This window comes from Eucyclogobius newberryi, unplaced genomic scaffold, assembly GCF_026437365.1.
Source record: "Eucyclogobius newberryi isolate DKJ021-1_F unplaced genomic scaffold, fEucNew1.0.hap1 SCAF_9, whole genome shotgun sequence".
In the NCBI taxonomy this organism is placed as follows: domain Eukaryota; kingdom Metazoa; phylum Chordata; class Actinopteri; order Gobiiformes; family Gobiidae; genus Eucyclogobius; species Eucyclogobius newberryi.
In genome coordinates, this window is record NW_027316532.1 from 12,229,518 (window position 1) to 12,254,082 (window position 24,565).

Sequence of the window (24,565 nt, forward strand, 5' to 3'; positions counted from 1 at the left end):
AGAAATGAGGGAATCGTTTCCTTGCCATAGGACCACGCCCTCCTCTTAAACCTCATGTACAGCCTCAGAGCTGCTTGTGATTACTTGACTTGACTTTACAGCTAGCTCTTTCTTTTATTTGTTCATCAATATTTTATTTCTTTAAGTTTAGTAGGTTTTCAATCATAAAAAAGACAATAATAGAACAAGAGCAGGAGAGAGAGAGAGATTCAACAGCTGAGGAAAGAAAGAAGAATCAAGGCACAAGTAAACCCAACCGTCCTACTTTGTCCAGTGTCCTTCAAATGTGTCCATTTTCAGTTCAATGCCGAATGTGAGTTTTTCCATTTTTTTTTTTTAATCTCCCGGTCAAGTCTGTCCAGTCCAACTGTCCAGTCCAACTGTCCAGTCCTTTGTCGGTGCAATTTGTGTCATCCATTTTTTTTTTTTGTGATGGCCTTTTTTGCACCTGCCAAGTGTATGTTCCAGAGGAAACTGTGTATTGTGTCCATGGCAGGAGTCCTGAGGCCCAAATACAGGGTCCTGAGGTCCAAATACAGGGTCCTGAGGCCCAAATACAGAGTCCTGAGGCCCAAATACAGAGTCCTGAGGCCAGAGGCCCAAGTATAGAGGCCCAAGTACAGAGGCCCGAGGCCCAAGTACAGAGGCCCGAGGCCCAAGTACAGAGGCCCAAGTACAGAGGCCCGAGACCCAAGTACAGAGGCCCGAGGCCCAAACACAGGGTCCTGAGGCCAGAGTCCCGAGGCCCAAGTACAGAGCTCCAAAATCAAGAGGAATGGCAAGGTCCAAAACTGGACGGACGTTATAATGGACATTCATAAAATGGAAAAGATTACATTTGGACTTTGGACAAAATAGGACAATTTGCGATCTTCTTGCTTTTTCTTGTTGTTGGATCATTTATATATTTTCCCTCTGGACTTGTTCTCTTTCTCTGTGTTTGTTTTTATATGTTTAATAATTCAAAAAGGGGCATTTTAGACGTATCAGTCTGAAGTTCTCAGATTGCATCTTAGTGCAGGAGTGTGGGCTGTGATGGTGGTGGTTCAATACTCCAGCCTCAGTTACAGGACAATACAGGATTACTATATATGAATATATTGAGTAACTAATGATGAGTAAACCCCGTTGTAACATGAATAAAAAGCTCCTCTTTCACGTTGTGCAGCCCCTGCTCTAAAGGCCTGTGTTTGCAGATGTGCTGATGCTCATGGCTTCAGGACTGGACAGCGACAGCAGCGACGAGAGCACCCAGGAGGAAGACACGCTGACCACCAGTGTGCGCTCCCATGTGGACTCCTTGTGTGCCAGTCTAGACACATCTGAGTGTGGGCCCCTGACAGACGGCTCTGAAGGGCTGAACGAGCTCAGCTGTGCTCGCTCCCCTTCTGACCCACCGGGCCCCGGGGACCAGCCGAGGGCTAGCTCAGGTCAGTGGTTCTTCATCCAGCGCTCACAGGTCTGTTCACCATCAGACCCTTGCAGGGTCTTATGGTGCAGGGCCTGATGGTGCAGGGCCTGATGGTGCAGGGCCTGATGGTGCAGGGCCTGATGGTGCAGGGCCTGATGGTGCAGGGTCTGATGGTGCAGGGTCTGATGGTGCACCACGTCACACTAAGACCAGACTCATGTTGGTCCTGTCAATATGCAATAAAAACTGTAACGATCCTGCATCTCTCTCTCTTCGTGTCTCTGTTCTGTCTCTGTTCTGTCTCTGTTCTGTCTCTGTTCTGTCTCTGTCCACTGGTGTGTTTAGAAATTAGATCAAAAAGGAAAGTATTCTTGCCCTTGTCCCATATGAGCGAGCCCATGACACATGAGCACACCGTCCTGGACCGTCCTGACCAAGCCCAGCTCAAGATCTGGACATTGGATTGATATTGTTACTGCGCCTGGAGAAACCATGACGACCATCCCTCATGTTGTGTCTAAAGTGGTTTCTCATAAAACATGATAAAACCGTTTATTCTGTGTAACTCTGCTGCAGATGTGGACACAGAGGCGGAGCCTAATGGAGAAGACGTCCTCCACAGTGCGAGCGCTCCTCAGGCTCCTCAGGCTCCTCAGGCTCCTCAGGCTCCTCAGGCTCCTCAGGCTCCTCAGGCTCCTCAGGCTCCCTGCACTCAGCTCAGGTGTCCCGTGTACGTGTACAGTTGTTCCCTGGAGCAGCTGAGAGAGCAGCTGGTGCAGCCCTCGTCCAGCCACCGGCCCCGGGACGTCTTCTTCAGGTGACACACTCGGACTGCATTTCTTTCACTGCCGGACGTCGGGTTTTCAGTGTTTTTTGACCCAACTATAGACACTTTAATGCTTTATTATCTGAATGTAAACTATATATATATTCACTGATGAATCAAAAATGTTAATAGTTTTAAGTCTTAATAACAAAATAAGCAACTGTAGATAAAAGAAGAATGTATTATTGGTTCAACATGACAGTATTTGTCCTGTAAAACATCAAAACAGAACTTTGTCCTTTATTAAAAATATGTATATTATGATCTCCTTTTAAACACAGCATAATGTAAAATACTATTGCAAATCTCATTATATCGGCCCCTGATCACATATCTGAGTAGTATTTGCATCACTTTTCCCTCCAGTTGCCTTGATTCTGGAATTTAGAAGGTATTTTTTTTACTTTGAAAGGGCCATATCTGAGCTTTTCAGAGCTCATGTTCCACGTTAGAGTCTGTTTTATATTTACACGACCCCCATTTGAACAACAGTGAACATGAAAAACTGACCACATTGTGTTATGATAAGTCGTACTATTCATCATTCAAAGGGAAACGTAGAAGAAGAGTTTCAGTATCGATTTCAAACCAAACGGCTCATGTAATGACAAAGAGCTCAGATATGTGCTGGTGTAAGGAAGTACTAATGGAAGTACTAATGGAAGTATTAATGGAAGTATTAATGGAAGTACTAATGGAAGTATTAATGGAAGTATTAATGGAAGTACTAATGGAAGTATTAATGGAAGTATTAATGGAAGTACTAATGGAAGTACTAATGGAAGTACTAATGGAAGTACTAATGGAAGTACTAATGGAAGTACTAATGGAAGTATTAATGGAAGTACTAATGGAAGTATTAATGGAAGTACTAATGGAAGTACTAATGGAAGTATTAATGGATTTGTTAACGGAAGTACTAATGGAAGTACTAATGGAAGTATTAATGGAAGTACTAATAGACACCTTATTGAACAAAATGAAAAAGAAAGAACGTGCCGTTCACAGACACCAGAATGAACGCGTTCACAGTGTCGTGGGTCGGCAGTAACACATACGTTCAGTTCACCATCACCAAAATGATGAACAGGCACAACAGGCACAACAGGCACAACAGGCACAACAGGCACAACAGGCACAACAGGCACAACAGGCACAACAGGCACAACAGGCACAACAGGCACAACAGGCACAACAGGCACAACAGGCACAACAGGCACAACAGGCACAACAGGCACAACAGGCACAACAGGCACAACAGGCACAATGTTCAGGCCCATCACAGCAGGACTCACAAACAGACCAGGCCTGTAGTTCACGACCCGCTGACCTGAAGCCAGAGACAGGAGAAAGTTTTAAACTGAATCCATTTAAGATCGACCTGATCCAACCGTTATAACGGGGTTTGTAGTGCGTCCAACACCAGGGACAAATCCCAAGACGGGGCGCTCGGCGTCTTGGAGGGTGAAGCCGCCGCCCCCTTGGTGAAATGTTCCTGTCACTTCTCACTGGGGCCCCATCAACACGGTCGAGCCAGCAAGATGTTGTTTTGTACTCTGTGCACACTTTGAAGACTTTGTTGGTAAAATGTACTCTACAAATAAAGTAAGATTGTATTTAATTGTCTGTCTGCGTGTGTGTGTCTGTCTGTCTGTGTGTGTCTGTCTGTCTGTCTCTCTGTCTCTGTCTGTGTGTGTGTGTGTGTGTGTGTGTGTGTGTTTGTGTGTGTGTGTGTGTCTGTCTCTGTGTGTGTGTGTGTGTGTGTGTCTTTGTGTGTCTCTGTGTGTGTGTGTGTCTCTGTGTCTCTGTGTCTCTGTGTGTTTGTGTGTGTGCAGGACTATGTCCCAGGATCGCAGCATCCCGTCCCCCTGGCCCGAGCTCCTGTCCCATCCGCACAAACACAAAGACTTGTCCCACTACTGCAGCCTGCTCCAGGAGCACTACCACCAGAGCTACGTCAGAGGTAAAGACACAGATTCTGGAATGACTTTTCATACTGCCATTTTTTATCGTATTCTGTTTGACCAAATATGTTAAATGACTTGAACTACACAGCATCTGGGCTGAGCTGTGTGACTTTTGTGTGTAAATTGTATATATACTGACTATAATACTGCACTGCTGTGTATTGTTGTGGACAGGCGTGTACCGCAGCCTGCAGCAGTCCTTCAGCATGAGCGCACAGGATGTCCTGTTGGCCATGGACTACTGTGAAGAGTCCCTCCAGGAGATGGACATCAGCGCCTTCCTGCACACACTCTGTGGACATGTGCGGCAGTTCAGAGAGCAGACACGTCCCAGAGCAGCGTTCACCTTCAGGGAGACGGACAACCAGGCCAGGTACGAACCATGTGAAGCGGGCGTGGCAGTGGGGTGGCTATAATATATGGTCGTGGCTAGAGAGCCGCGGCGTGGTCAAATAGCCGCGCAGTTTCAGGGACCGCGGCATTTCCCTTATAGCCTCATGGCTAACCCTAACCTTAAAACGGCGCTAAAACGCGCGCGCGTGTGTGTGTGTGTGTGTGTACATTATATATACACACACATACATATATATATATATATATATATATATATATATATATATATATATATACAATTAAATACATATACACATACACACACACAGTGAGGTAAGTAAGTATTTGCACGTTCTCCCGATGACATATTATGGAGGGTTTGAAATGTTCATCGGAGGTGCATTTCCACTGTGGGAGACCAAGAGAAATCCCATTGTATGATTTTAAAATGATTTATTTATATATTATTGCTGCAAATGAGTATTTGAACACCTGAGAAAGTCAAATTAATATTTGGTACAGAAGCCTTTGTGTACAATTATAGAGATCAAACGGTTTCTGTAGTTGCAGCAGGGATTTTGGCCACTGCTCCACACAGATCTTCTCTAGATCTTTCAGGTTTTCAGCTCGATTTAGGTCTGAGACTGGCTCGGCCGCTCCAGAACCTTGATCTGCTTCTTACAGAGCCACGCCTTGGTTCTCCTGGCTGTGTGCTTCAGGTCATTGTCATGTTGGAAGACTCAGCCACGCCCCATCTTCAATGATATGAGAAAATATTGCAGTACATACAGAGCAGTCGTCCTGTCCCCTGTGCAGAAAAGACCCCAAAGTCTGATGTATCCTCCCCCAAAGCCTGATGTTTCCTCCCCCAAAGCATGATGTTTCCTCCCCCAAAGCGTGATGTTTCCTCCCCCAAAGCGTGATGTTTCCTCCCCCAAAGCCTGATGTTTCCTCCCCCAAAGCCTGATGTTTCCTCCCCCAAAGCATGATGTTTCCTCCCCTAAAGCCTGATGTTCTTTCACCAAAGCCTGATGTTTCCTCCCCCAAAGCCTAATGTTTCCTCCCCCAAAGCGTGATGTTTCCTCCCACAAAGCATGACGTTCCCTCCCCCAAAGCCTGATGTTTCCTCCCCCAAAGCCTGATTTTTCCTCCCCCAAAGCCTGATGTTTCCTCCCCCAAAGCCTAATGTTTCCTCCCCCAAAGCGTGATGTTTCCTCCCACAAAGCATGACGTTCCCTCCCCCAAAGCCTGATGTTTCCTCCCCCAAAGCCTGATGTTTCCTCCCCCAAAGCCTGATGTTTCCTCCCCCAAAGCGTGATGTTTCCTCCCACAAAGCGTGATGTTTCCTCCCCTAAAGTCTGATGTTTCCTCCCCCAAAGCGTGATGTTTCCTCCCACAAAGCGTGATGTTTCCTCCACTAAAGCGTGATGTTTCCTTCCTCAAAGCCTGATGTTTCCTCCCCCAAAGCCTGATGTTTCTTCCCCCAAAGTATGACGTTTCCTCCCACAAAGCGTGATGTTTCCTCCCCTAAAGCGTGATATTTCCTTCCCCAAAGCCTGATGTTTCCACCCCCAAAGCCTGATGTTTCTTCCCCCAAAGTATGATGTTTCCTCCCACAAAGCCTGATGGTTCCTCCCCCGTGCTTCACAGTAGAGATGGTCTTTTGGGATGGTCCTCATCCTTCTTCTTCTTCCAAACACAGCAAGTGGAGTTTATACCAAAAAGTTCTATTTCTGTCTCCTCTGACCACATGACTTCCTCCCATGATCCTCCGGATCGTCCAGATGGTCATTGTCAAACTTCAGATGGACCTGGACATGTGACTTAAGCAGGAGAACCTTCTGTGCGATGCATGATTTTAAACCATGACGTCGTAGTGTGTTACCATAGTAACCTTTGAAACACCAAGGAGGCTCCTCCCCCCTCCCTCCCCTGGGCGGCTCGGACCACAACCTTGTACATCTGAGGCCTGTGGTGCCCCGTGTGGTGAGGATGTGGTCTGCTGAGAGCGAGGAGGCTCTGAGGGACTGCTTCAGCACCACTGTCTGGACTGAGCTCTACAAACCACATATGGAGGACATCAACACCATCACAGAGCGTCAGGACTACAGCAACTTCTGTTTTGACAACACTTTTCCCTCCCTGACGGTGTTTTCCAAACAACAAGGCGTGGATGAACCGTGAACTGAAGGCTCTGCTGAAGGAGAAGAAGAGAGCCTTCAGGTCAGGGAACAAGGAGGAGCTGAGGACTGTGCAAAAGGAGCTGAGGAGGAAGATCAGGCAGGCTGAAGCCGGCTACAAGAGGAGGAGCAGCTGCAGCAGAAGAACATTCAGGGAGTGTGGAGGAGCCTGAAAACCATCTCAGGCTTCAAACCCCCCCTGTCCAGACAGAGGGGGATCTACAGTGGGTGAATGAACTGAATTCTCACTTCCTGAGATTTGAACAATCAATCAATGGTGTGGAGTACGACCTGCAGAGTGTATCCTGGACGACCTCACAGACCGACCCCAGTTTGTGAGAGCCCGGGACTGTGTGTCTGACACTTGGACCTGCAGTGTGGAGGACCTGCCGTGTGAGGGATCTGCAGTGTGGAGGACCTGCAGTGTGAGGGACCTGCAGTGTGGAGGGACCTGCAGTGTGGAGGGACCTGCAGTGTGGGGGGCCTGCGGTATGGGGGACCTGCAGTGTGGGGGACCTGCTGTGTGGGGGACCTGCAGTGTGAGGGCGCCCCAGGGCACCGTCCTCGCGCCCTTTCTCTTCACCCTCTACACTGCAGACCTCAGACATGGACAGCTGTGTCCTGCAGAAGTTCTCTGACCACTCTGCCTTCATCGAACTCATCACGGACGATGATGATGTGGAGTACAGAGGACTGGAGCAGGACTTTGTGGACTGGTGTCAGTGGAACCACCTCCTCATCAACGCGGGGAAGACCAAGGAGATGGTGGTGGACTTCCACAGAGGCCACGCCCCCCTCACCAGTGAACGTCCAGGGACGGGACATTGAGAGAGTGACTCATACAAGGACTTGGGTGTTCATCTGAACCACAAACTGGACTGGACTCATAACACAGACTGTACAGGAAGAGCCAGAGTCGGCTCTACCTCCTGAGGAGACTCAGGTCTTTTGGAGTGACAGGGCCACTCCTGACAGGGCCACTCCTGACACGGCCACTCCTGAAGACCTTCTCTGACTCTGTGGTGGCATCAGCTCCTGTAGGTGTGGTCTGCTGGAGCAGCAGCATCACAGAGAGGGAGAGGAAGAAGCTGGACAAAGCTCCGTCCCGGCGCTGTGCTCTGGACTCTGTGCAGGAGGTGGGTGACAGAAGGATCCTGGCTAAACTCACATCTATGCTGGACCATGAGTGTCGCCCCCTGCAGGACACTCTGTCCCCTGCAGGACACTCTGTCCACTCTGGAGAGCAGCTTCAGTGACTGATCCACCCTCGCTGTGTGAAGGAGACGTTTCACAGTCTGTCCTTCTGCTGCTGTCACACTCTACAACAAACACTGTCATACCCATGTGCAATACTTTGACATAATGTCAGTCATATTGGTGCAATATTCTCCGTCCATACAACTGCTGTAAATATCAAATCAAATCAATTTATTTTTGTAAGGCCCAAAATCACAACAACAGTTGCCTCTGAGGGCCACAGGGAGAAATGAATCAACAATGTCAAAAATAAGAGTGTTACTTTTGTTATTATTGTTTCAAAGCCAGATCAAGAGTGTTTGCAAAAGGGTTTAACCGACCATGAGCTGGTTTAATGTTATATCCACATGCCATTACTGCCCTCATCACTTCAGCCGTATCATTGCACACGCAGTATCATTGCACACGCAGTATCATTGCACACGCAGTATCATTGCACACGCAGTCGCAGTATCATTGCACACGCCGTATCATTGCACACGCCGTATCATTGCACACGCAGTATCATTGCACACGCCGTATCATTGCACACGCCGTACATTGCACACGCAGTATCATTGCACACGCAGTATCATTGCACACGCAGTATCATTGCACACGCAGTATCATTTCACACGCAGTACCATTGCACACGCAGTATCATTGCACACGCAGTATCATTGCACACGCAGTATCATTGCACACGCCGTATCATTGCACACGCCGTATCATTGCACACGCAGTATCATTGCACACGCAGTCGCAGTATCATTGCACACGCAGTATCATTGCACACGCAGTATCATTGCACACGCCGTATCATTGCACACGCAGTATCATTGCACACGCAGTATCATTGCACACGCAGTATCATTGTACACGCCGTATCATTGCACACGCAGTATCATTGCACACGTAGTATCATTGCACACGCAGTCGCAGTATCATTGCACACGCCGTATCATTGCACACGCCGTATCATTGCACACGCAGTCGCAGTATCATTGCACACGCCGTATCATTGCACACGCCGTATCATTGCACACACAGTATCATTGCACACGCCGTATCATTGCACACGCAGTATCATTGCACACACCGTATCATTGCACACGCAGTATCATTGCACACGCAGTCGCAGTATCGTTGCACACGCAGTATCATTGCACACGCAGTATCATTGCACACGCAGTATCATTGCACACGCCGTATCATTGCACACGCCGTATCATTGCACACGCAGTATCATTGCACACGCAGTATCATTGCACACGCAGTCGCAGTATCATTGCACACGCCGTATCATTGCACACGCAGTATCATTGCACACGCAGTATCATTGCACACGTAGTATCATTGCACACGCAGTCGCAGTATCATTGCACACGCCGTATCATTGCACACGCAGTATCATTGCACACGCAGTCGCAGTATCATTGCACACGCCGTATCATTGCACACGCAGTATCATTGCACACGCCGTATCATTGCACACGCAGTATCATTGCACACGCAGTATCATTGCACACACGCAGTATCATTGCACACGCAGTATCATTGCACACGCAGTCGCAGTATTATTGCACACGCAGTATCATTGCACACGCAATGGAGCTATTTGACTGAAAACTCATGATATAATCAAAAATATGATCTTTTCACTTTTCAAAATGTTGTCAATTTGTCAACACCAGCGCCGAGGAGTCAGTGGAGATGTGGAGTTCCAAAGTTCAGAATATCTTTTGGACAGTCCAGATTTTCTTTCAATGGACCCTGCTGACCTAAACCTGCAGACTGACCTTCCTGCTGACCTAAACCTGCAGACTGACCTTCCTGCTGACCTAAACCTGCAGACTAACCTTCCTGCTGACCTGAACCTGCAGACTGACCTTCCTGCTGACCTAAACCTGCAGCCTGACCTTCCTGCTGACCTAAACCTGCAGCCTGACCTTCCTGCTGACCTAAACCTGCAGACTGACCTTCCTGCTGACCTAAACCTACAGACTGACCTTCCTGCTGACCTAAACCTGCAGACTGACCTTCCTGCTGACCTAAACCTACAGACTGACCTTCCTGCTGACCTAAACCTGCAGACTGACCTTTAACGTCTTTAGCAAACATCTGAAACTGTTTTTTTTTTTTTTTTTTTTAATTGTTCAAAAACCCTCCCATGGACAGGTCGCTCTAACACAGGGGGGTCAAACTCATTTGGGTCGCGGGCCGAACATAACGTAAAACACAAAACTATTAAAAATATAAGAAATAAATAGCTTTATAAAGCCTACGCTGTTTTGAAGCAATTACTGGATCGATAAATGAAATGTATTTAGAAAAACAAGTGTAATTTCACCAACACTGAGCTTCAGTTTATGAGCATCACAACTTCAGAGATGATCTACAGTTCTACAGAGATAAACATGTGACTTTATAACAAAATAAACTTCTCAAGATCTAAAAATCCTTTTAATAATAATAATAATAATAATAATTTTTATTTATATAGCGCTTTTCAGTGACCCAAAGACGCTGAACATATATAAAAAAGGGGGGGGGTATTTACAGACAGGGGGGGACAACACGTACAATACACATTAATATACAGATAAAATGAACAAGACAGAAGAAGTAGAGAGAAAAAGATGGGGATGTAACAATGGGGTAGAGGAGGCTAGGGGTAGGGGAGGTCATAAGCTTGGGTGAAGAGGTATGTTTTTAGGCAGGATTTGAATGTTGTGAGTGAGGGAGAGTGGCGGACAGGTTGGGGGAGGGAGTTCCAGAGTCGGGGTGCTGTTCGGGAGAATGCTCTGTCGCCAAAAGTTTTGAGTCGGGATGTTGGTGCAGTCAGGGTGAGAGAGGAGGAGGATCGGAGAGCTCGGGAGGGGCGGTGGGGGATGAGGAGGTCAGACAGGTAGGGGGGGGCAAGGTGGTGAAGAGCTTTGAAGGTGAGGAGGAGTATTTTAAAGTTTATGCGCTGCTTGATGGGGAGCCAGTGGAGAGAGCGGAGAACGGGAGTGATGTGATCACGGGACCGGGTGTGGGTGAGGAGGCGGGCAGCGGAGTTTTGGACCATTTGGAGTCTATGGAGGGAATGGGAGGAGATGCCAGTGAGGAGGGAGTTGCAGTAGTCGAGGCGGGAGGAGATGAAGGCGTGGGTGAGGGTGAGGCAGTGTCGGATTTTGGCGATGCGGCGGAGGTGGAAGTACGAGGTCTTGACGATGTGGCTGACATGGGGAGTGAAGGAGAGGGTGGGGTCCATGATGACACCGAGATTGCGTACCAGGGTAGAGGGGGTGATGGTCGAGGTGTCGATGCTGAGTGAAAAGGGACCAGTTTTATTGAGAGTGGATTTGGTGCCGATGAGGAGGAGCTCTGTTTTGTCACTGTTCAGTTTGAGGAAGTTGAGAGTGAGCCATGATTTTATTGTAGAGATGCAGGTTTCGATGTGGCTGAGGGGAGGGTTTTGGGTGGATTTGGTGGTGAGGTATATCTGGGTGTCGTCAGCGTAGCAGTGAAAGTCCAGGTTGAGTTGGCGGAGGATGTGACCAAGGGAGGGGGCCGAGGACTGAGCCCTGGGGGACCCCCTGCGTTACTGGGGAGAGGGTGGATGAGTGACCGGAGAGGGAAATGAACTCTTGCCTGTTGGTGAGGTAGGATGTGAGCCAGTCAAGTGCAGAGCCCTCAACACCCAGTTGGCGCAGCCTTTGTAGTAGGATGGAATGGTTTATAGTGTCAAAGGCTGCGCTGAGGTCTAGTAGTAACAGGATGTTGAGGGCCCCGGAGTCTGCTGAGGTGAGGAGATCGTTGAGTACTTTGACCAGGGCTGTTTCAGTGCTGTGAAGTGGGCGGAAGCCAAATTGGAGGGGTTCATAGAGGTTGTTTGACTGGAGGTGGGTGTGAAGTTGGGCGGCGACGATGCGTTCCAGCGTTTTTGAGAGGAACGGCAGGTTGGAGATGGGGCGGTAGTTGGAGAGGTTGGCGGAGTCTAGGGTGGGTTTTTTGAGGATGGGGTGATGGAGGCCAGTTTGTAGATGGAAGGAACATGGCCGAGGGATAAAGACTGGTTGAAGAGGGTGGTGAGATGGGGGATGAGAGCAGGGAGGCAAGCCTTGGTTAGAGTCGTTGGGAGGGGGTTGAGAGAGCAGGTGGTGGTTTTGGAAGCGGTGATGAGGTCTATGATATGAGAGGAGTTAACAGAGGAGAAGGTGGTGAGGGGAGGGAAGGGTGGGTGGTCAGGGAGAGGGGGGGGGGCAGGGGTGGGGGTGGTGATGGAGTTAATGGAGACGGCAGTCATGGAGCTGTTGATTTTGGAAATTTTGTCATTGAAGGCAAGGAGGAAAGAGTTGCAGAGGTCAGGGGAGGAGGGTGGAGTGATGTCCGGTGGCTGGAGCAGCTTGTTGACGGTGGAGAACAGGGTGCGAGGGCTCAGGTGGGAGCTGTTGATGAGGGTGGAGAGGTGGGCAGATTTGGCGGCTTGGAGAGCGTCACGGTAGGAGGTGATGTGTAATTTGAAAGCTTCGGCGTGGACGGTGAGGCGGGTTCTTTTGAGGAGTCGTTCGAGTTGGCGGCCAGTCTGCTTCATGGTGCGGAGTTCAGGGGTGTACCAGGGGACGGTGTTGATGTATGAGACGGAGGAGGTTTTCCAGGGGGCTAGGGAGTCAAGGGAGTCGGAGAGGGTGGTGCTGAGCATGACAGCATAGTCGTCGGGGGAAGAGGGGGGGGGAGTCAGGGGGGAAAGCAGAGGATATGAGCTGGGAGAGCGTGAGGGGGTTGACTGACTTGATATTGCGGTAGGTGATGGTGCGTTTTTTGGGGTTGTGGGGCGAGGGTAGGGGGGCGGAGAAAAGGATGCAGAGATGATCAGAGAGTGGGAAGGGGAGGGGGTGGGGCTTAGATATGGGTAGGAGAGAGCAACAGACTAAGTCCAGAGTGTGGCCTTTGGTATGGGTGGGGAAGTCAATGTGTTGGGTGAGATGGAAGCAGTCCAGGAGAGAGAGGAAGTCGGATGTCAGTGGGGCGTTGGGGCAGTCAATGTGGATGTTGAAGTCACCAGTGAGTAGGAGGCGGGCAGAGAGAGAGGATGCAATGGTGAGGAGTTCAGACAATTCAGTGAGGAAAGAGGGGTGGGGCTTTGGGGGACGATAGATCAGGATAGCGGTGATAGAGTTGGGGAGGGAGAAGGCGAGGTATTCAAATGATGAGATGGATGGAAGGTTGAGGTTCAGTTCAGTGATGGATGTAGATTTTTTATGAATAACAGCAAGACCTCCCCCACGCCCGGAGAGGCGGGGTTTGGCAGTGTAAGTGTAGTTGGAGGGAGTGGCTTGGTTGAGAGCATAGAAGTCCAGGGGCTGTTGCCATGTTTCACAGAGGAGAAGCAGATCAATGTTATTGTCCAGTAGCAGTTCAGATATAACAGGTGATTTGTTGGCGAGGGAGCGGCAGTTCAGCAGTGCAAGGGAGATGGATGGGGGCGCGGAGATGGATGGGGGCGCGGAGATGGATGGGGGCGCAGGGGTGGGGGGGCGGAGGTTGCTGAGGTTGGCAGTGCGGCAGGTGGGGGTGACGGGGGGGCGAAAACTAGTCCAGAGTGAGGGGATAGGTGAGCCGTCGTTGGAGTGTTGGTTATGGGAGAGACCAGAATGAATTTAAATGTATAACTAACATTTCCATGTCTGTAGTTCTCTGTTCACCTGAACTGACTCACCACTAAACTTCTGCTCAAAAGTGCTTAAAGTGCACTTCTCCCTCGGCAGCTCACACAGCAGTGCAGCAGAGCCCCGTGGGGGAGGGGCAGCTCGCACAGCAGTGCAGCAGAGCCCCGTGGGGGAGGGGCAGCTCGTGCAGCAGAGCCCCGTGGGGGAGGGGCAGCTCACACAGCAGTGCAGCAGAGCCCCGTGGGAGAGGGGCACCTCACACAGCAGTGCAGCAGAGCCCCGTGGGGGAGGGGCACCTCACACAGCAGTGCAGCAGAGCCCCGTGGGGGAGGGGCACCTCACACAGCAGTGCAGCAGAGCCCCGTGGGGGAGGGGCACCTCACACAGCAGCGCAGCAGAGCCCCGTGGGGGAGGGGCGGCCACCGGCGGCATTGTGGGTTTTAGCAATAAAAACGGTTACGGATGTAACTACGGTTCTATGAATTGATTTAAAAAAAGAAAGAAAAAGAAAATATTTTTTTAAATATAAATTTGAAATGTTCGGCAAGCCAGATTAAAACGTCTGGCGGGCCGGATTTGGCCCTCGGGCCAGAGTTTGACACCTATGCTCTAACACTTAAAACATGCATCTGTAATTGCTATGTTCATATCAAATCAACTGATCAGCCTCTTTTCCCTCTGTCTCCAGTGTGGACCTGGATGTCAACTGTGAAAGTGAGTGTTTGTCTCCACGAACCAAGTCTGAGGCCAAGTCTGAGGCCAAGTCTGAGGCCAAGTCTGAGGCCAAGTCTGAGGCCAAGTCTGAGGCCAGGTCTGAGGCCAGGTCTGAGGCCAAGTCTGAGGCCAGGTCTGAGGCCCTTCCGGAGTTCCCTCTGTCCCTGCTGCAGAGCCAGTCCCAGTGTGAGGTGTTCCCGGAGCTGCACAGGATCATACAGGTCTCTGCCTTCACTTTAAACACGTTGAACATAAAAAGAGGCGTCTCTGAGCTGGACGTGTCTGTTACAGGATCAGTTCAGTGAGATTCTGTCCCAGTACTTCAAACCGGTCCCATCCAGTCCACATTATTTCTTCTACTGTCCTCTGTCCAACAAAGAGGTGAGCTGGGCTGTGCCACAGGCTTCTGGGACACAGACATGTGTGACACTCTGCTCTGTCCACAGCAGGACTCTGAGGACGAGGAGACAGAGCGGAGGCCCACAGAGGACATGGTCTCAGAGGCAGAGCCAGCTACAGAGGATGGTAAGGAGTCAATCATGGTTTATTATCAAGGGAGTGTCTGCAGAGCCGCGGTGCGCGGCCGAAACTGCCATGTTATTTTTGTGCCGGCCGTGCGCCGCGGCTCCTGAAACTGCGCCGCTATTTGACCGCGTTTTAGCGCCGTTTTAGACCACGCCGGGGTAAGGTTAGGGTTAAGGTTAAGGTTAGGGTTAAGGTTAAGGTTAAGGTTAGGGTTAAAGTTAAGGTTAGGGTTAAGGTTATGGTTAAGGTTAAGGTTAAAGTTAAAGTTAAAGTTAAAGTTAAAGTTAAGGTTAGGGTTAATGTTAAGGTTAAGGTTAGGGTTAAAGTTAAGGTTAGGGTTAAGGTTATAGGGTTAAAGTTAAGGTTAGGGTTAAGGTTAGGGTTAAAGTTAAGGTTAGGGTTAAGGTTAGGGTTAAGGTTAGGGTTAGGGTTAAGGTTAGGGTTAAGGTTAGGGTTAAGGTTAAAGTTAAGGTTAGGGTTAAGGTTAGGGTTAAAGTTAAGGTTGGGGTCAAGGTTAGGGTTAAAGTTAAGGTTAGGGTTAAGGTTAGGGTTAAAGTTAAGGTTAAGGGTTAGGGTTAGGGTTAAAGTTAAGGTTAGGGTTAAAGTTAAGGTTAGGGTTAAAGTTAAGGTTAAGGTTAAGGTTAGGGTTGAAGTTAAGGTTAGGGTTAAGGTTAGGGTTAGGGTTAAGGTTAGGGTTGAAGTTAAGGTTAGGGTTAAGGTTAGGGTTAGGGTTAAGGTTAAGGTTAGGGTTAGCCATGAGGCTATAAGGGAAATGCCGCGGTCCCTGAAACTGCGCGGCTATTTGACCGCGCCGCGGCTCTCCAGCCATGGCCTATTATCAATGCAAAACTGAAATACAGAAATTCTGAAAACTCATGTTTGAGGTTTCTTTATTACTTGTGGAAACATTTGTACAGTTGCATCAACACAGACATAACATAATACACACAAAATACTTTTACACAAACAATGTACATATCTCACTGCACAGTTGTCTCCTCTAGACCCCGTGATCTGAGTCTGACTCTTGAGCTCATGAGTGGCTCTCTAATGATCTTTAATTCAATTAAATGTATGTTTGTAACACCCAAAATTAGTGACGTCCCGATCAGGTTTTTTTTGGCCCCGATCCGACTCCGAGTCATGTGATTTTGAGGATCTGCCGATACCGAGTCCCGATCCGATACTTTCATAACACATGGAACAGGAACAGGTTGTCCCCAGTTTTTTATTTTATTTCTTAACACTTTAACAGGCTGACCGCAGTACAGGCTGACCGCAGCAAAGAGGCTGACCGCAGCACAGAGGCTGATCGTAGTACAGGCTGACTGCAGCACAGAGGCTGACCGCAGTACAGAGGCTGACCGCAGCACAGAGGCTGACCGCAGCACAGAGGCTGACCGCAGCGCAGAGGCTCACCGCAGCGCAGAGGCTGACCGCAGCACAGAGGCTGAGCGTAGTACAGGCTGACCGCAGCACAGAGGCTGACCGTAGTACTGAGGCTGACAGCAGCACAGAGGCTGACCGTAGTACAGAGGCTGACCGTAGTACAGAGGCTGACCGCAGTACAAAGGCTGACCGCAGCACAGAGGCTGACCGCAGTCCAGAGGCTGACCGCAGCAGAGAGGCTGACCGTAGTACAGAGGCTGACCGTAGTACAGAGGCTGACCATAGTACAGAGGCTGACCGCAGTACAGAGGCTGACCGTAGTACAGAGGCTGACCGCAGTACAGAGACTGACCGCAGTGTGTTGCAGAGGCCGTTTGCGTGCTGACGGAGAGCGACTCGGATCTGGTGGTGGAGTACGAGGACCAGCCTGGACTCCGCCCTCAGGCTGAGGACAGTTCTGTGTCAGACTCGGACACAGTGAACCAGGACGATGACTCCTTCAGTATCCTGGAGGGGGGGTCAGTGGAGGGGCTGCAGCTGGACATGCCCCCCCTCTTTGTGCACATCACCTGCTCAGTGAACGTGAAGAGCAGCCATGGCTCTGTGCCCGTGCAGACGCTGCCCACCTGCCTGGGTGAGTGCTGCACCACTCCTCTGACCGCTGCACCACTCCTCTGACCGCTGCACGACACCTCTGACCACTGCATGACTCCTCTGACCGCTGCATGACACCTCTGACCGCTGCATGACCACTGCATGACTCCTCTGACCGCTGCATGACTCCTCTGACCCCCGCACCACTCCTCTGACCGCTGCACGACACCTCTGACCGCTGCATGACTCCTCTGACCGCTGCACAACACCTCTGACCGCTGCACGACACCTCTGACCGCTGCACCACTCCTCTGACCGCCGCACCACTCCTCTGACCGCCGCACGAGCCGCCGCACCACTCCTCTGACCGCCGCACCACTCCCCTGACCGCTGCACGACTCCTCTGACCGCTGCACCACTCCTCTGACCATTGCACGACTCCTCTGACCGCCGCACCACTTCTCTGACCGCCGCACGACACCTCTGACTGTTGCATGACTCCTCTGACCGCCGCACCACTCCTCTGACCGCCGCACCACTCCTCTGACCGCCGCACCTCTCCTCTGACCGCTGCACCACTCCTCTGACCGCCGCACCACTCCTCTGACCGCTGCACGACACCTCTGACCGCCGCACCTCTCCTCTGACCGCTGCACCACTCCTCTGACCGCTCCTGCCCTCAGGTCAGGTCATCTCGTGTCTGGAGAACGTGGAGCTGCTGGACTCGGTGGATCTCACAGAACTCTCGGTCACTCTTGATATTTTCATACTGACCCTTCCTTTGGAAATTGAAGTTCTGCCTGATTTTCATCACAACAGGTCAGTTAAAGACTCACTGTCACTTTTCTGCTCGGGGGTGTGGCCTCTGCTAGGGGGTGTGGCCTCCGCTTCATGGACATATTGTATTGTCACTGTCAGTAGCTGCTGTGGTGAGTGAGTGCTTTGTTGGTCAGTAGCTGTGGTGAGTGAGTGCTTTGTTGGTCAGTAGCTGTGGTGAGTGAGTGCTTTGTTGGTCAGTAGCTGTGGTGAGTGAGTGCTTTGTTGGTCAGTAGCTGTGGTGAGTGAGTGCTTTGTGGTGCAGGTACACGTCTGAGAGCAGCATGTCTCTGACCCGCTCCCCTGCACTGCCTTCTTCGTACCGCTCGGACGATGAGCTGATGGGGCTGGACGCTCGGGCAGGAGTCGTGGACGGGTCAGTAGAGTGCGTTGTACACATGTGTTTGAGTGGAACTCCATAACAGAGTGTTCTTGGTGTCCAGGGTTCACATGGACCCTCTGTCCAGGCTGCCGGACCCTCACAGGTCAGCCATCCTGGCCACAATGGATGAGGCAAGTAACTAAACACATCCACAATCTGGTCTAATGTGGGACGAGAGAGAAAGAAGTCAGAATTCAAACTCGAGACACTGCGGCTGCACGTGTGCTGTGCCTTAACCACTCCACCACCGCAACACTTCACGCAAACGACACCCTCACTCTGACACTGCGGCTGCACGTGTGCTGTGCCTTAACCACTCCACCACTGCAACACGTCACACAAACGACACCCTCACTCTGACACTGTGGCTGCACGTGTGCTGTGCCTTAACCACTCCACCACCGGGCAGCACGCAGGATCTCTCACTCTGTGCTGTACAAATACAGAAGACAGAAGAGGACAAGACAACAAAATGAAACTACGGCTCCAGCATTAGTGCGTTATGTCCTAATGTCATTTTATATTCCTTTTTGAGTGTCTGCATGATGTCACGCAGGCACTATATGTTCTTGTATTTCACATTTTTTTATTATTATATTTTCCATGATTTTCCATTTAGCCAGTTTCAACTCCTTAACGCTTCAACCGATTTCAACATGTTATACCCCATTATGATCGCTTTCACAGTAGTACGTGTGCAGAGGGAGAGACGCATGGCCATTGCAAATTATCTAGTTATATTAGTTTTTTATTTTTACTCCCCCCCTAAAAGATTTGTATTTAAGAGGGAGAGGGGGGAGAGGGGAGAGGGAGAGAGGAAGGAATGGAAAATATAATAATAATAATAATAATAAAAAGTTTGTGACATCACTCACAATACAAGAACATATAGTGTCTGCGTGACGTCATCACGCAGACACTATATGTTCTTGGGAGAGGGAGAGAGGTAGACTTTATTCCATCCATCCATCCATCCATCCATTTTCTACCGCTTGTTCCCTTTCGGGGACGGTGGGAGGAAGCCGGAGAACGTGCAGACTCCACCCAGAGAGATCATGTGATGTTGGTCTGGTCCGGGAATCGAACCCATAATCTCCTTCTTGGGAGGCAAGAGCGCTAACCGCCTTTGCCACTGTGCACCCCTAGACTTTATTCTTTAGGCTTTATTCTTTAGAATTTTGGGACGGAGCCAGTAGAGAGAGCGAGAGAGAGAGAGCGAGCGACAGAGAGAGAGAGAGAGCGACAGAGAGAGAGAGCGACAGAGAGAGAGAGCGACAGAGAGAGAGAGCGAGCGAGAGAGCGCGAGAGAGAGAGAGCGCGCGAGAGAGAGAGAGCGCGAGAGAGAGAGCGCGAGAGAGAGAGAGCGCGCGCGCGAGAGAGAGCGCGCGAGAGACGCAGACACTCCAGCAATGGCTTCAGCCATTGCAGATTTTCTAGTGTTGGTTATGATATGACATTCCCCTTGAACCTTCTCATTTATAACCTTTATAACTGTAAATATGTCAGTCAAAGGTTATTGCTTAGTTTAACTACTGATTTGTAAATACCTATAAAAGAAAGGATTCTTTCAACATATCAAAGCTTTTCTTCTGATTGTCTTTAAAACCTCCATAATGCTATCCAAATTTTAAAGGTCCCAGAACATGCAAAATCGACTTTTAAGAGCTTTTAACCTTCTTACATTGCTATTTGTGCTTCATATATGTACCCAGAGTGTTTTTTTTTATTGATTCCCACAGTGTTTAGCTATATTACAGACTATCTCCTTTCCTCGAATCTCCAAACTGACGGGCGGTGGGGCAAGACCGCGTCATAAGGGCAAGCACGCGTCACGCGTGAGGGGGTCCAAGGTCTGGGTGATATTTCTTAACTATTATGTTAAGGGTGTTGCACAACCCTTATTATTATCAATTATACACTTGGGATAGACTACGAAACGTGAAAAAAGCATGTTATGGCACCTTTAAATCTCAAATCTGTGCTGTTAGATTGTAACATCTGTGTTTAGTTTGTATGTTCTGATCAGCTCCTTCCATGTCGTAAGCACAGATTTGACCCAGGGATTCTTCACTTCCTCCGTCAGACTCAAGCGTCTGTCATCTGCAGTAAGACCTGTACAGGAACCCCCGGCACCACATTACTCTCAGTATGAGACCTGTACAGGAACCCCCGGCACCACATTACTCTCAGTATGAGACCTGTACAGGAACCCCCGGCACCACATTACTCTCAGTATGAGACCTGTACAGGAACCCCCGGCACCACATTACTCTCAGTATGAGACCTGTACAGGAACCCCCGGCACCACATTACTCTCAGTATAAGACCTGTACAGGAACGCCCGGCACAACATTACTCTCAGTATAAGACCTGTACAGGAACCCCCGGCAACACATTACTCTCAGTATAAGACCTGTACAGGAACCCCCGGCAACACATTACTCTCAGTAATTCATGCTCACACCAGCAACGCTCTGATCTGAGCTGAAATAAAGTCATTTTTCAAACAAGGCAAACGAAAGTTACGACTGTAACTACGGTTCTATGAATCCCGGATGACCGCCAGAGGCGGTGCATAAAGCACTGGATGATCATCCTTGCGCATACACAGGTCGAGAATTAATAACAAAAAAGTCACCTTTGACCCCCGGTGGCTCACGTGAGTCTATATAGTCACGTGACACCGGGAGCTCAGTCCCTAGAAACCTTCTCGCAAAGCACGAGAATTCCGAGGGACCGGATGCTCTGGCGGTCATCCGGGATTCATAGAACCGTAGTTACAGTCGTAACTTTTGTTCTATTTCATCCCTACTGACCGCCAGAGGCGGTGCATAAAGCACTGGATGACGAATACCAGCAGGGTCCTGAGGAATAGACAAAACCATACCTCAATGGGACGCAGACGAGTGTTGCCGGAGAACCTCTTCCAGCGGTTGTGGAGAAACCACATTCACTCTGTAGAATCTTGCAAAGGTATTCGGGGATGTCCAAGAGGCCGCCGCACAGATCACGTCCAAGGACACCCCGTTCATAGCGGCCCACGAAGTTGAGAGCCCCCTTGTGGAGTGGCACCTCACCCCGGACGGCAACAGTTGCACTTGTCGAGTATAGGCTTCCGTGATTACATCAACAATCCAACTCGCGAGACGCTGTTTGGACAGAGCCTGGCCCTTGCGCGGGCCAGCGAGACAAACAAACAGGCGGCAGATCCCGCACCAAAACGTGTCAGTTGTAGCGGCCGGTTGTGCCCCTCTGACAAAATCACCTTTGGAACAAAATCTATATTCGGCCAAAGGGAAACTCCAGAGTTGTCGGGGAGCCAACGAAAACAGGAGTCTGCCACGGACAAAGCCTGGAGCTCACTCACCCGCTTCGCAGAGGCCATCGCCAGAAGGAATGCCATCTTCATTGACAGCCATTTAAGGTCAACCTGCGACAGAGGCTCAAATGGAGGGGATCGCAACGCCTCCAGCACCTGGGACAGGTCCCACGCTGGGACCACAGAACGGGCCGGCGGATGCAAACGCCGAGCACCCTTTAGAAAAAGGGAAATATCTTGGTTACGGCCAACCGAGAAACCATTCCACCCCACATGCCAACAAGAGATTGCGGCAATGTATACCTTCAGGGTAGATGGAGAGCGCCCCTGGCCAAGTAGGTCCTGCAGGAATGCGAGCACCGTTGACACAGCACAATGCACTGGATCCTCACCGCTTTTGCGGCACCAGGCGTCAAACAGTTTCCACTTGCAGGAATACAGAAGACGGGTAGACCGGGCACGAGCATTGCTTATTGTGTTCCCAATCTCCCCGGCGTACCTCGAGAAGGTCATGCCGGGCCCTGCAGCGGCCATACCCAGAGCTTCAGGCGCCCGGGATTGGGTGCAGAATCCGACCCCCTAGTTGAGAGAGGACATCCCGCCTGGGGGGGAGACGTCTCGCTGTGCCGCAGCAGAGCCTGTGCAGCAAAGGAAACCATGTCCTCCCCGGCCAAAACGGGGCCACTAGCCTGAGACTGTGGCCCTCCTGAAGGACCCTGAGAAGCGTCTGATGAATCAGGGGGAATGGGGGAAATGCATAAAGCATCGTTTGGGCTGGCCCTGTCCGCCAGCGAGAACCACTGAGGGCAGTGTGTCGCGTTGCGGGAGGCAAAAAGATCCACCTGTGCCCTGCCGAAGGTCTCCCAAATGTCCCTCACCACCTCCGGGTGAAGCTGCCAGTCCCCCGGCAGCGGCCGATGGCGAGACAGGAAGTCCGCGGACACATTCCAAACCCCCGGAATGTGAACAGCGCTCAGACTGGCAAGGCGCGGGGTAGCCCAACCCATTGTGCAATCCTGAACAGGGTCACCGACCCAGTGCCGCCCTGGTGATTTATGTGAAAAACCACACTGGTGTTGTCAGACCGTACCATGACATGACGGCCGCGCAGGTGTGGCAAGAAATGGCGCAGCGCTAGCTCGACAGCCAAGAACTCCAGCACATTGACAGGCTCCTTAAGTCCTGCGCAGATAAACTGTGTGGAGTTATGGAACATGTCTTCAACATGAGCCTGAAGCTGAGGGTGGTACCACAGGTCTGGAAGACCTCCTGTCTGGTACCTGTGCCTAAGACACCGCGCCCCAAAGACCTCAACAGCTTCAGGCCAGTGGCTCTCACGTCCCACCTGATGAAGACACTGGAGCGGCTAGTCCTGGACCACCTCCGCTCCACCGTGAGTTCAGCCATGGACCCGCTGCAGTTTGCATATCGGTCTGGCATCGGAGTGGAGGACGCCATCATCTCCCTGCTGCACCGCTCTCTCTCTCACCTGGAAAAGCCTGGCAGCTCTGTGAGGATTCTGTTCTTCGATCTTTCCAGCGCCTTCAACACCATCCAGCCGCTGCTCCCGAGGGACAAGCTGGAGACGGCTGGTGTGGAGTATGACCTGGCAGAGTGGATCCTGGACTACCTCACAGACCGACCCCAGTTTGTGAGAGCCCGGAACTGTGTGTCTGACACTCGGACCTGCAGTGTGGGGGCGCCCCAGGGCACTGTCCTCGCGCCCTTTCTCTTCACCCTTTACACTGCAGACTTCAGACATGACACGGACAGCTGTGTCCTGCAGAAGTTCTCTGACGACTCTGCCATCATCGGACTCATCACGGACGACGATGACGCGGAGTACAGAGGACTGACGCAGGACTTTGTGGACTGGTGTCAGCGGAACCACCTCCTCATCAACGCGGGGAAGACCAAGGAGATGGTGGTGGATTTCCGCAGACGCCACCCCACTGCCCCCTCACCAGTGAATATCCAGGGACGGGACATTGAGAGAGTGGACTCATACAAGTACCTGGGTGTTCATCTGAACCACAAACTGGACTGGACTCATAACACAGACGCACTGTACAGGAAGAGCCAGAGTCGGCTCTACCTCCTGAGGAGACTCAGGTCTTTTGGAGTGACAGGGCCACTCCTGAAGACCTTCTACGACTCTGTGGTGGCATCGGCCCTCCTGTATGGTGTGGCCTGCTGGAGCAGCAGCATCACAGAGAGGGAGAGGAAGAGGCTGGACAGAGTCATCAAGAAGTCCAGCTCCGTCCTGGGCTGTGCTCTGGACTCGGTGCAGGAGGTGGGGGACAGGAGGGTCCTGGCTAGATTCACATCTATGCTGGACCATGATTGTCACCCCATGCAGGACACTCTCTCCGCTCTGGAGAGCAGCTTCAGTGAGAGACTGATCCACCCTCGATGTGTGAAGGAAAGGTTCCGTAGGTCTTTCCTTCCTGCTGCTGTCAGACTTTAAAACCAAAACTGTTAGTACTGAACACTCGCAATACTGACCTAACCTAATACTGATGTGCAATTCTGTCATATGTGCAATTGCTGTTGGAATTCATGTGCAATTACTGTGAAATTCATGTGCAATCTATGTGCTGTCGTGACACATATTCATGTGCAATTACTGTCGGGATCACATGCAATGGTATTTATTTATTTATTTATTTGTCTATGGGAGTTTTTATTTATTTATAGGAGATCTTCTACTGAAAGTGTTTTTCAGATTTCCTATAAGTGATCTGTTCTTCTGTATCTACCTTTGTATCTACCTGCGTTGCACCAATGAAATTTCCCCATGTGGGACAATAAAGGAATATCTTATCTTATCTTGACGTGCAGCCTGCTCTGCCTCTGGGACCATGACCCTTGCACCATCCGTGCCTGCCATGTCGCACCCCAGCCTAGGAGGGATGCGTCGGTGTACACAACCTCCCGTCTGGAAGGAAGAGGCCCCAGCGGAACGCCCTGTGTCATAAAGGCCTCATTCCGCCACCTGCATAGAGACACCCGGCATTGGGGAGATACGGGTAGCTGCTGCCACCTATGATCCTGACGTGTGGGGTCCAGGTGTAGGCTGTTGAGCCACATCTGAAGGGGGCGCAAAGACAGCAGCCCCAGAGGAACCACCGTTGCGGCCGCAGTCAGCTTGCCCAAGAGGCTTAGGAACCAGACGTAGGGAAGAGAACTCCCCTGTCGAAAGTCCCGCAACATTCCCAA

General features: G+C 50.6%; 1 protein-coding gene across 1 annotated transcript in view; it reads left to right on the forward strand.

Annotated features, from left to right (window-relative positions):
• szt2 (SZT2 subunit of KICSTOR complex) overlaps nucleotides 1–24,565 on the forward strand; it is a 147,777-nt gene that overhangs the window by 73,764 nt on the left and 49,448 nt on the right. Inside the window, exons 25-35 of the mRNA XM_072439086.1 lie at nucleotides 1,197–1,430; nucleotides 1,988–2,228; nucleotides 4,073–4,200; nucleotides 4,379–4,577; nucleotides 14,296–14,542; nucleotides 14,613–14,702; nucleotides 14,771–14,846; nucleotides 16,603–16,869; nucleotides 17,513–17,648; nucleotides 17,911–18,021; nucleotides 18,089–18,158. Of these exons, the coding sequence (XP_072295187.1) occupies nucleotides 1,197–1,430; nucleotides 1,988–2,228; nucleotides 4,073–4,200; nucleotides 4,379–4,577; nucleotides 14,296–14,542; nucleotides 14,613–14,702; nucleotides 14,771–14,846; nucleotides 16,603–16,869; nucleotides 17,513–17,648; nucleotides 17,911–18,021; nucleotides 18,089–18,158 (1,799 nt within the window). The remainder of the gene's footprint in view (nucleotides 1–1,196; nucleotides 1,431–1,987; nucleotides 2,229–4,072; nucleotides 4,201–4,378; nucleotides 4,578–14,295; nucleotides 14,543–14,612; nucleotides 14,703–14,770; nucleotides 14,847–16,602; nucleotides 16,870–17,512; nucleotides 17,649–17,910; nucleotides 18,022–18,088; nucleotides 18,159–24,565) is intronic.